General features: G+C 36.7%; 1 protein-coding gene across 1 annotated transcript; it reads right to left on the reverse strand.

Moving 5' to 3' along the window:
- Positions 1–1,768: 1,768 nt before the first annotated feature.
- Positions 1,769–10,939, reverse strand: LOC100551042 (nephrocan-like). The gene is made up of 3 exons (XM_019613023.2): positions 10,751–10,939; positions 5,361–6,262; positions 1,769–2,216 (listed from the first exon to the last, which is right to left on the reverse strand). The coding sequence occupies exons 1-3, from the start codon at positions 10,937–10,939 to the stop codon at positions 1,769–1,771; spliced, it is 1,539 nt and encodes a 512-aa protein (XP_019468568.2).
- Positions 10,940–13,276: the final 2,337 nt, after the last annotated feature.

Here is a 13,276-nt window from a genome sequence, read left to right on the forward strand (position 1 = left end):
AGCATGGTCTGGTGCCTCTATCTGGCTGAGGTAGAGGAGAGGTTTTCCATCTCAGCCTGTAGCTGTGCATAGCCAATAAGGTGCAGATTCCCATTCCTCACAGTCTGTGCAAGAGCCTTCCAGCTTTGGCCTGTGCAAATGGGCTGAAGTGACAAGGGAGTGTGTGCCATCAGTACAGAACTGTATGAAAAATACTGTAGTGTGAAGGTAGCTTCTCTTATTGAGAAAACCTTTCTCAGACCATTATTAGCCATAAAAACAACACATTCAAACTGCTAGGAAGCTTGTGCTGTTCCATAAACATCTAAATCTTTATCTACCAACAATTGTAGCTGATGACATGATCAAAAGTTAAAATGTAAAGAAAAACTAGTGTAAGCCTCTCTAAGTTTCGTTGCTTAGTGTGTTAAGAAACTAAAGTGCCAATAGATTCTGCAGAGGTGCCGTGGCCCCATGGCTGCGCTCTGACACCCGACAAAACAGGCACTATGAATGTGAGTGATTATTCAGTTACGGAATGCCAACAGAAGATAAAGAATAATAGAAACTGTTTGCTTTGAAAAGTAATTTGCTGGTGTGCCTACTCCTCACTTATCAGCTGAGATTTATGAACTGTCAGGAAGCCCCTTAGATTACTATTTGTAATTCGCTGGTTTTAGTGGTCTGGGTATTCCAATTTTGTTTAATTTTCAAGCACTTCAGGAACTGCCTGATAAAATTTGCACGTATATCAGATTTGTTGCATATACCATTAAGCCCTTTTGTGTTGCAAAAGTCTAGAAGGTTCCCACCAGTGAAAGGGGCACTTGCAGCGTGCACTTCCATGTGAACCCAAAGCTATACATACATAGAACAGCTTGAGCTGAATGGCAGTCAATTCATTTATTGGCTACCAAAATAAATTATTGCAATAACCTTGCCTCATTGGGCCTTATCCTAGGTCTAGATAGAGGTAGAAAATGATTTCCTGAGAATGCCTCTTCTTTTGTTTACAATATTAAATTTGGATCAAATTGACCTCCAGCATTTTCATTCACTAATTAACTTTGGAACAACCATTAAATCTCATTAACCAGGACACTGATTCTTCTGTTTGTTGTATTTGTCATGGTGAAGATGAGCTCTCTGTGTTTTGCCTGGAGCTCAGTTAGTTTGGTCTAGCATTGTTTCAAATTAGCAATGGTAATGGGAGGACGGTTGGACTAGATGATCTTGCAGGTCGTTTCCAACCTTGTGATTCTATGATTCTATGAAATTACCTAAAATAAAGAGGCAAATATTTCTGCAAAACTGAACTTAACATTTCAAAAGCAAGAACCTCCAAATAATCCTGAGGAATTGACCACACTGATATAACTCTCCATCCTGAACTGAGTTTAAGTATATCGAACACCACACTACAGGTAATGATGCTTTTCGGTATTTCTGTTTTTTTTTTTTTTTTTTTTTAATGCAACTATAAGAATGCTTTACTATTAAAAAGTCCATACAGAGTTACAGAGTGCTTTTCTAAGAGATGGTGATTTTATTCTTATTTACTTCAAGCTATATAGTACTAATGGCAAAGAAAAACAGCTGTTATTTTTACAAATTTCAGTTTATAATGGCATCCTTATTATAGCCCCTTTGTCACCAGCTATTAGCATTTATAGTACAAATTAAAGAGGAAAATTAAATGGCAACACAGCAAGTTGGTTGTCAGTTGGGATACTGGTGGTGGTGGACAGCTCTAGACAGCTTTAACATTCATGATAGATTAACCATGGCATTAATCTAGTTCATAATCATAGTAATCATCATCTGTATTTACTGCAACACTGGAGGCCTCATTGGGTTTCATTTTCTTTCTGTCCTCCTTGCCTTTTTCTATGGAAGACAGATTATCTTCACACTGCTGCAGAATCTTTTTGGAAGACATCCAACTTTCTCCTCGGCGTTCTGCTGGTGCTGCACACTGCCCTCCCCTGACATCCGTTCCTTTGGCCATTAAGACTCCTCTGGTTCTCAGAAGGTCACAAGTACAGTTCCAAGGGTTTCCATCTAAATAGAGATGCCGGAGACGAGGTAAATACTCTAAGACTTTGCGATCCAAGGCGGATATCTTGTTGTTCCTTAAATTTAAAACCTGCAGCTGTTTCAAGTCCTTCAGTTCTTGTTCTCCAACATCTTCTATGTCATTTCCCTTTAGATCCAATCTAGCAAGGGTATCTGGAAGTCTGAAATAAAACAACACAAATCTGTTATATTCTTTATACTGATTCTCTTTGTGCCCAGGCATATCTAGCATATTAAATAAAACTATCTCTGACAAAAATGTAGTCTTCCAGTGGAAAAAAAAATCTGGTTCTGAAATGTTCATGTCTTTTTTCTTTTTTTTTTTTTTTTTCCTTTTCTTTTAATTTGAAGTTGTTGGGATACTGTCTATGCACATTTGAATGGTTTTCCCAAATTATTGCAGTTCTGACCTATACTAACCTGCTTTAATATGTGATAAGTTGCATATTCAGTTGAGTGCCAAGTAAGCTTAAAAATGTTTTTTGTACTATTTAATGCCATAAGCATGCCGATGATCAAATGATAGCAACATGAAAGACCAAAAGTTTTGAAAAGCACAGCAACTGTACTCCCTCAAGTACTTCTGTGTATGATTTGTTTTAAAAAGCTTTTTAGTTCATAACTAAATTTTTACTAGAAGTAGAATTTTTCGTCTTTTTTTTTCCCTTATTTTTTTGTTCTCTTGCTACCAGCAGATTCAAAACTTAATAAACTTAAAAGTAGTCCAACTGATGATATTCTTCATTCTTAAACAAGCAGCAACAAGGAGAACATAAATGCTTTTTACGGTCTTTTGAAATAGTACTTTAGAGAAATATAAGTGATTGTATTTAAAAGAATTTAGAAAAGCCAGTATCTTGAGATACGATATTAGATGATGGATATCATTCTTGTTTTCATGCATTATAATTTGTGTGATAAGACTTTTATTTCAGAAGTCTAGCTTATTTACAATCTGTTTTTCTGCTCTAATCAGTGAAAGCTGCTTATTAGAAAAGCCAGTTAATTTGTGTGAAATGTTTTTAAGAAAATGAATTTTACTCCTTTAGTATGCAAGATGACGAGATTAAGATCATGGTTAGAGATTTTAAGGAAACTTGTTCAGGAAAACTCTCAGACAAAGTATAAATAATAATACCAAGAACTATTTGGAATTGAGCAGTAGCCCCATAACCCACAAAGGCTGATCTGGCTTTATGTCAGTGAAATGATTTGAGATAGCTTTGAGAATTAATAGAGGGTACATTGTGATCTTCACTGGCTGTTTTTGTGAAGCTGAATTTGACCTTTTGGGCTGAAAGGAAGTTGCCCTTTTTGCACAGACCCCGTAACTTCAATGAGAGTATTTCAAGAATAAGGGAGTTCTCTATTGTGCTATATTCCCTGGGTGAGATGAAGATTTCATGTGTTGAAATGGTAAGTCATTCCACTGGTCTCACCAGTGCTTATGCCTGCAATTAATTGATTTTGAAACCTAAATACAGTCAATGATAATAGTTGTCCAATATGACACTGTAATGTTAAAGATGTTCTCTGCAGTAAAATCCTAGAGCCAATGATGTCAAAGGCAATAGGATATCACCTGGGATATTTATCCAGATTATAGTCTAAAGCTTGTACAATCTCACCGTACCAAAGTTGGGCTTTGCAGCAGTATTGTTTGACTTCAAGTTCTGTTGTTCTTGAAGAAGTAACTGTATTTGGGTATGTGATGTGTGATCCTGCTGCTGGCAGACAAGCCATGTACGTTCAGGAGCTGACTGTCATCAGTCCTGTATTCTGACCAGTTACTCTCTGCAAGATTTTCTGGAGTTGGGACTCTTCTCTATGAGACCTGAAAATACTTGGACTGTTGTTCTGCTAGAGAAAATTTCATTTCATTATTTACCTTTTGGAAAAAAAGGAAATAACCTTTATTTTTCCTGAACTGAACAAGTGCTAAGTTCCATTAATTGTGCCCCATTAACTATATTCTTTAACTTCTGATACTGGTGACTGGTAGTTCTGTCAGTGGTAATACTTTTATTGCTGTGCATCCATGCAACTAACTGGTGATTAACAGGTAGTTGTATGGACACACGCACAAGTAGATTAGGTACACGGAGCACACAAATTAAGTATGCACATTTTGCTTCTCTTCATTTCTTTCCTACTTGATGTTTACAGCCTCTCCTTGAAATCTGTGTTGAGCTGAAAATAAAAAACCCAATCCCTCCCTAAAAGCTGTATTTCTTAGATGCTAATAGAGAACTCCTTCCTGTTAATTCCCTTGACTATGAGGGTTGTAAAATAAGATGGATTAGGCAGTACTAATGTAACTGGAAAGCATTAAGCATTCCTGTCAAGCCAGACTGAAATCAAATATTTATACACCACTAAATCACTTTCAGATTGTAAAGCTTCAACCAGATAGATTCAAATGCTAAAGGATCTCATGGTAAACAAATTGAAATTTTATTGCATTATTTGTTTGTGCAGTTAAACCTGTCCACAAGCCATGAAAACAGGGCTTAATGGTGTAGTTGTGTTAGAGAAGTTGATGTTAAGGGAATTACATGATTACTTTGATGCCATCTTATTGCACAGATTTTTGAAATAACAAAATTGCCATTTTATATCTGGCAAGCTTCCATTTGGTTTAACACACCATCTCTGATAATGGCCAGGACCAACACTGTGAGCAAGGCATTAAGGAATAGCGTGAGCCCAACAAATGTTTCTTCTGTGCGCCTTTGGCTGAAATTTTGCTTATGGCCAGAAGCAGGAGATTTTACAAGCAATCCAAGAACTTTATAATGTGTGAATTTAATGAAGATAGTAATTATAATATCCACCGAAAAACACATCCTTTTAGACCAGACTCATCTCCCAAAATCTTAATATTTTAACAATAATAAACTATGTGATTGGTGGAAACTTCAGCTTTAAACATGCTAACTTTCTTTTTTATTGAATGCTTTATTAATTTTGTATAATGGGAGAAGATAAATCTAAGCAGCAGTATAGCTTCTCAATAATCACTGTTACACTCTACTAGCAGATTCCTCTTATTCATGTGTTAATTAAATAAAGCAGCCTTACTGGCAGAGAAATATGAAAGAAGGGTCACCAGGGACCACATATGTAATGAAAACAGCTAATCAGTGCTAATTAGTTCCAGTTATGACAGATGGTTTATGGCATGGGTAGATTTCCACTATGACTAGGTCTGAAAGCAATTTATTTTTTTCACTTTGGCCCTCATTCTCAAAATCTAAGGATGGAGAAATGGTGTCTGTGAATCAGCTGTTCTCAGAATCACTTGCCTCAGTGGGATAGAAATAAGGAGATTCTGTTCCAGTGCTAGGTTAGAAAGCTGTGCACACTGCTGAAGGGCTCCTGCCTCGAACATGCTGACAGCGTTGTTGTCAAGAAACAAATGTTTCAGGTCCTGTAGTCCTTGGAATTCTTGTGCTGTCACCCTCTGAATCAGGTTATTGCTGCAGTCAAGTTTCTGCAGTCTGCCTGGCAGCCTGAGTGGCAGATCCTGGAGCTGGTTCTTAGAGAGCTCCAATGTTGTTAAATTAGGAAGGAGATGGGCACCATCTATTGATGTCAACTGATTTTCTGAAAGGAAGAACTCAGACAAGTTTTCTAGATGTTTCATGTCTTGAAGTCGTACTGTTTTGAGTTGGTTTTTCTCTAGTTTTAGTGACAGCAAGGATTTAGGTAGGTCAAGGGGCACTTTTGTCAGAAAGTTTCCACTTAAACTGAGAAACTGTAGATTTTTGAAAGATGTAAAGAAGCTGGTTGGGAGAGAGTTTAGTTTGTTGTCAGCCATGCTTAGATATTTCAACCTTGGAAGCTTAACTGGTGCAGACACAGATTCCATGTTGTTGCCATCCAGAATGAGACTCTGTAAATTGAAGAGGGAAGAAAATGCACTCGAAGGCAGAGTTGCAATCAAGTTGTTCCTGATATCAAGCACTCTTAGTTTTACCAAACCTTCAAAATCAGTCGCATGCAAAGTATTGATGGAATTATCGGCGAGTTTTAAAATTTCAAGGCCAGATGGGAGGAAGATAGGTATTTGCTTCAGCTGGTTTTTGTAGAGTTCGAGGGACTTCAAGGTGCTCAGAGCTTTGAAAGTGTTATTTTCTATTGATTCTGTACCACTGCATGACAGGACTAGCTCTTCCAGGGCTGACATTCTTCTGAAGTCAGTAATCTTAAAGAGATAAAAGATAAAAATAATTCTGTGACAATATGTAGTATTTATAAGTCACCTCACAGATTGCTTGTTCTGCATGCTCTGACCATTACTACTCTATGTTCTTACAGAATAAGAAACGAAGATAAATGGTGCAGTAACAAAAGAGGTGTCACTATAGGTACCTTCAGTTTGCCCATACTTACTTATGATTCGAGAATTGTATTGTTTAAGTCCTTATTGTCATAGAGTCATAGAATGACCTGGGATGAAAAGGACCACAATGATCATCTAGTTTCAACCCCCCTACTGTATGCAGTGTCACCAACCACCAGACCAGGCTGCCCAGAGCCACATCCAGCCTGGCCTTGAATGCTTCTGGGGACGGGGCATCCACAGCCTCCTTGGACAACCTGTTCCAGCGTGTCACCATTTATTTCTGCCTGGCAGGTAGGCTATGTAAAATAGATAGCTAATGTCACCTGTGGCAGAAATCCTTGCAGGGAATAGGTAGTTGTTACATATGTAGCTTTGTGTTTGACATACAGCTATTTCTATATATCATAACTGCAGCATTATTTCTTCAGATACATGCCCATCACCTCTTCTTCCTACAATGAATTTTTAGCAGGAAACTAAACCTGTATTTCTTCATCCTCTCCACTATCTCTTCTTTTCTTTAAAGTGACCATACTGAGATGACCAACCCAAAAGTATGAGATCAAAGTATAAGATCAATTTGGTCTGAAAATCATGTGTGTGGAACAAATTGCTGTTACAACGATTTAGTTTTTTGTTACTTAGTAATTAACAGATACTTTGTAGTGTTAAATGAAACTTAGATGTTAACTGTGACTATTATATATAGGGTATACTAATTGTTTCTTTTTTTCTTTTTTTCTGTTCTTTTGGAACCTGCTTACTTATCAAGCATGTTATCCTGTGTCTCAGGTTAAGAAGTGAATGAATCTGGCAGTTACTCTACGCCAAGAAATGAAGAGGGATAGAATGAGGGTGAATCTAGGAGTTGTTAGAACACATGAGTTACTTAAACAGCTTCTTTGAAATTTTCGGAGATGCTGCCCATTGGCCTACATGCTTGTTTTCTAAAAATTAATTTCTAAGGGAATGACAGAAAGCTCAGAGCAAGACTTCCATGCAGGTGTTCTGCATGGAAGAGGTAGGAAGGTGTATTCTTCTATTTTCCCTTCAGGTGTCTGGTAAGCATCATCAGTACTCATCAGAGCAGATGCTAAACCAACATTTTAGTCTACATGCTATTTCCCTTGAGCTCATTAGCTGCCAGCATGATTCAGTCTCATTGAGAGACACTACAAAGTTTGTTTAATCCCAGTGATTAATGCACGAGGAAGACAGTATAAATCATTTTGTAGCTTAGGTTTTGCATAGTGGTTTTGTTCTATGATCCTGATTGTATACATTTGACTATCATACTTGTGTATCTTTAATCAGCCTAAGAAGGTGACATAAAAGATTTCTTCCTTCTTCATTTATCCAATTCTTGTATGTTTCTGAGTTGTTTCCCACCTATTTGATAGGCTTTATCAGGCTTTGTGAACTGGGGTTTTTTTTAAGCAGTTTCTTAAAACAGCTTCTTCCTCTGTGGGCCAAAGAAGCAATTTTCTTTTAACAGATAAAAGCACTTATTAATATACCTACAAGTAAACGAAATGTGAGAGTAAAAAGTTTATAATTGTATTCTTCAAATGAAGGTTATGGAAATTGTTGAAAGAAGATACTAAAAGCAGTCCAGTTTTGTTACTGCAAACTCTGTTTGTAACAACTCCTAGTTTGTAAAAATACCAAAAGCAAAAAACCCAACATTTAATAGTGACCAACCCTGTCAAGAAAAAGTGCAAAACTGATGTGAATAAAAGAGATCTGCTTTTTTTCTTCCTTTTCTTCAAAACATACTGTATTTAGCATATAAACTTCTTTTCAATTTCTTTACTGTTTTAATATTGACCATTGTAAAGTCCAGAAGTAATTAGTGCTCAGGTTGAGAGAATATTTGCTTATTTTTCTGAGGTGTTAGTTGCCAAATCATATTATATGTGAATAATTACATATGAAAGACTGATGGAAGTTGGCTGTGAAAAGTCTAGGCTTAGATTCAACTTCTTTTTGCAAATATTTTCTTTTTTATCAGATGCTGCAAATGAAGCAATTAAAAAGTAAGGGAAAACAAAAACAAAATAATCAATCAAACACACACACAGAGAAAGAAAAAAAAAAAAAGGTAAAAACAAACAAACAACTATAGAGTTCCCCTAGCACTTGCAGATATGTAGTTTACAACCAGAAATCAAAACCTGTTCCTACAAACACTATTATGTAAGCCAATAAAATTGTTCAGCTGTGTTAAATTAAGCATATGTATTTACAATGTCAGGAAATCAAAAGTATGATTTGTCAGAGAAGACTGAAAAAATCTACTCACAAACCCCATTTAATCTTAAGTAAAGAATTTACATAATTACAGACAAATAACATAAGTGACTTATTTCCTTTCAGAGTAAAGCTGATAGTAGAAGTAAGACATAGTGATTGTTCAGTTAAATTAATGTATAAAGTGAAAAACTATTTCCTTAGATGGATTTGCCATTTGCTTGCCCTAAAGGGTCACAAAACATTTATTCTACTGCTCTATTTGCTTATAACCAACATTTGAATGCTTTATAACAAATACCTGCCTTTTTTTCTAGCCAGAACCTAAGGCTGTTTTACTCATATAGAATCGTAGAGTTATCAAGGTTGGATAAGACCTCCAATATCATTCAGTCCAACCGTCTACCTACGACTAGTATTTCCCCACTAAATCATGTCCCTTAGTACATCTTAATGTTTCTTGAGCACCTCCAGGGATGGTGACTCCACTGCCTTCCTGGGCAGCCTATTCCAGTGCTTGACAACTCTTTCAGAGAAGAAATTTTTCTATTTAGCCTGAACCTCTCCTGATGCAACTTGAAGCCATTCCCTCTGATCCTGTCGTAGTTACACAGGAGAAAAGGCTGACCCCCACCTCATCACAACCTCCTTTCCGATGGCTGTAGAGAGCAAGGTCTCCCTTAAGCCTCCTCCAGACTAAACAGTCTCAGATCCCCCTAAGACTTGTTCTCCAGTACCCTCACAAGCTTCATTGCCCTTCTCTGGATATACTTCAGGGCTTCCATGTCTTTCTCATAGTGAGAGGCCCAAAACTGAACACAATACTTGAGTGCTGAGTATATGGTAGCTTAGGAATAGCTGACAGGCATGGACAAATAGCCTAGGAAAGGAAAAATGGCTCATCTTGATTATTTAAAAATAATAATAATAAAACAATACTTCTGTACAGAAGACCTGTTTCCTCATAAGAATTCATTAAAGAGTTCATTAATTTAACACATTGCACATAGCACATTGATATAACTATATCATATGAATAAACTTTGACTCTTGTAGGTATGTGAACTGCAATAAGAAAATCATAGATAACAGTAACAGCTAAAAGAGGAGTAAACTTCAAAGAGGAGTTAAACTGCAAAATGATTCAGGGTGTTTCTCAATGGGCAACAGGGTATCCCAGCTGTTGCCTTAGCTCATTTTGTTCAGTCCTGAGAACAAAATCAAAGATGCAGTTAAGGATGTATTCTTTGTAAGAGAACAGGTATACTAAAAAGTAAATGTTTTTCTCCAAAATGGTGCCTTTCTTACTATTTGTAATAAAGTGATACATAAGAAGTATGCATAATATGGCAAGTATGCATAATATGGGTTATAGTTCCCTTGTGTTGACATATAGAAATCATATTTATTATATAAAACTATTTTAAGATGGAAAACAGAAAAATATTGCTTGCACGTCCAGTGCAACTTGCACTGATAATGACTTTAATAATATGATTCAGTGATGTCTCAATTAGGAAAACAAAACAAAACAAAAAACAAAACAAAACAAAAATAACAATTGTTTTTATGGCTCTAGGTAGATGACAACACCAGGAAGACCCAGAATTGCTTTTATCATTTCACACTGCCTTGATCTCTAACAATGAATGATCAAGCCTTAATTACTAACTCCTACTGTTATTTCTAATAGCAGTTTTATCTGAAACTTACAACTCAGGAGGGGGAAAAGAAATTCAGTTTCATTCTAGCTATGTAAAACCCTTCCATTTGCTATGGAAAAGATTTACATTGCATCAGAAGCTTTCAAGAAGTTAAAAAATAACTCTTTAAGTCAGTGGTTATTTGTTCCTATAAAAACAAGTTAACATTTGTCTACTTGTGACAGGTTTTTTGAATTGCATATAAAAAACAAGATGGGTATATTTTTACATATATTTCACAAGTGTTTAAAACCGAAAACAGATCTAGCACCAATTTCACCAGCTTTTAGAACCTGGAATAAGATTTTCCTTTCCATTCTAAGTCCACCACTTGGGAAATATGACTTTCAGACACAGCACATCATATATGGTATTTCTACTGGATTTTTCCTACCTGGAGTTGCTTAATTTTGCTGTGGCTGATGTAGAGCCTTCTAGTAGCGAAAGGAATCTCTCTGGGGATCTCTGTAGCTCTGTAGCATTGCACTGACTGGGCAGGGTCACAGCTGCATCTTCTTGGGCAAGCGGTACTCAGACCACTGTGAGAAGAAAACAAAAAAACTAAAAGATAGGATAAATGCATCTTCCAAAACAGGAGGTCTGAATTTGTCTCAGCAACGTATAGTGTGAATTAAGCGCCAAAGTCCTTTTTATACCATGAAATCTGATAAAAGGATATTATGACTGTGTATTTTATCCCAGTGAAAAAACAGCAAAAACAATACTGCAATTTGCTTGGGTTAAAATGTTGGCAGGCATTACAAAGAGTAAGAAACTAAAACAGTGATAAGGTGTCTTTACACTTGCAGGTATGTGAAATTAGTGTTATTTATTACCTGACATTTAATCTGCAAACATCCACATTATCTCCACTTTCCTAGTTTTGTTAAATGTGCCACCACAGAATTAGCAGAGAAAAGATAAAGAGCTGCTTTATAGTGGGGCTGTAAAACCTTTGTATCTTCTGTGACCCAGCATTAGAAACTGTGAAAAATAACTACAGCCAACACAGGAACTTTTTCACTTCTCTCCATGCATTGTTCAGATGAAAAAAAAAAAAAACCCACAAAAAACAAAACAAAAACAACAACAATAACAACAAAATCCACCCAACCAACCAACCAACAACAACAACAACACCAAAACAGGCAGCTATTATTTTTGAACTGAAACATGCTATTAGCTTTCTGAATATCTGCCATACAGCCGAGTGCTGTTGATTGGTATATATTTTTGAAAGATTGTGTAAGAATCTAAGTTACCTGTATTGTGTAGTTCATATGAAACAAAGTTTAATTATTATTGGATTTGAAAATCACAAATGTGAAACATTTGAAAGCATTTAATGTAAATCAAGCAGTGGACTATCAATAAGACAAGACTCATGCACCCCAGGGCAGATGGAGGACACTGAGGTTCCCCTCCTGTTTTTTTTTCTTCACTATGAATGCATTTGTATGTATCCATTAGCTGTGTCAGCCAGAGCTGTAAAGTTTTGAAAGGCTACATGTGATACTTTTAGGAGTCTTCAATGCATTTTTGTTTCTTTTTCTTATTCAGCATTTAGTAACATACAAAACAGTGCACTTAGGAAACTCCTCTCTCTCATCACAGTGCTTTGTATTGTTATCTGTTTCCTTCCATCCTCTCCATGTTTCCAGAAGTAGCTAATCCTATTCCTCAAATTCAGAATAAGGCTGGTTATTTTTCCAACAGAAAATGATGTCAATTTGATTTGACAAATGGGTAACTGAACTGGGGACAATCTTCAATAGGAACGCCTATTTGATGCATTTGGTTTTATTATGGACAATTGCCACGTTCCCTACCAGAGATCTTTCTGTCTCCTTTATCCCTTATGCTGCAAACACAGAACTTCAACCCAGCGTCTGCAAAACCAAACAGCAAGAGCAGAAAACCTGTTCCTAAAGCAACCTGTTGAGTTGGCATGTTTAACAGTCCATGGAGAAAAATCCTGCCTGACTTATGCCGTCTTGATCAGCTGCAAAAATTGAGTGGGTGAGCAGGATTTGGAATGGTGTTTTAAAGCGAGAGTTTTAACTTATCTCAATGTGTTTAGTAGCTGTTTTTATTCTAAAAGAGACAAAGTACCCAGACAGAAGTGTAAAGCCTTTCTGTATTCTGACAGCTACTTGTGGTATATTTTAGCATGCCCTAGAACAGACTTTGCTCCTGTTTTGTCAGTTGACTTGAGAGCAAGTACTGAGGTCACTGAGGCAGTGATGTTCAGTCTTACAGACATATTTGCGTTCCTCAGGAACATCATCAAAAAGTAATTCAGATCAAACCCTGTGCTTTACAGTTTAGAGATCTAGAGTGCTGCAGAATCAATCTGAAAATGCCTTTAAATAAGAACCATATATTGCATCCTTCCCGATTGTGTAAATGTCAAGCAAAACTCAACCGGTGTCGGAATTTGCAGGTGTAATTACAAGGTAGCACCACAGGACGGTGCCATACTGTCGGCTTTTCACGTTTTTGAGCAGTAGCTGTATTCTCGGTCTTTCCAAAATAACTGAAGGAACTTTCATTGGTTTACTACCTTAGACATGTGATATTAACAACAATGATTTAAACAGGAATAATATTATGGTTCTATTAATTTTTGACATATGTCTGCTTTGAGCAGCAAGGTATTTTAAAGGGAGAGCTATGCAAGATGATCCTATTCTGTTTGTTTTGTGCAAATGCTGACACAAGTCCAGCAGAGCCAATGCCTTTGTTTTTGCACAAAATTGTGTGCTGTGTCTTCTTATTGATTCTGAGCAACCTACTGGTAAGAGAACTGACGAGGAGGCATAAGATCGCATGAGTGAAAGCTGAATGGGAATATGGAACCTATGCAGAAATGTGACCAACCAACCAGTCCAGGGTCTGTGATATGGAAGAAGCATAGCTG

Source organism: Meleagris gallopavo, chromosome 2, assembly GCF_905368555.1.
Source record: "Meleagris gallopavo chromosome 2, MGAL_WU_HG_1.1, whole genome shotgun sequence".
NCBI lineage: Eukaryota > Metazoa > Chordata > Aves > Galliformes > Phasianidae > Meleagris > Meleagris gallopavo.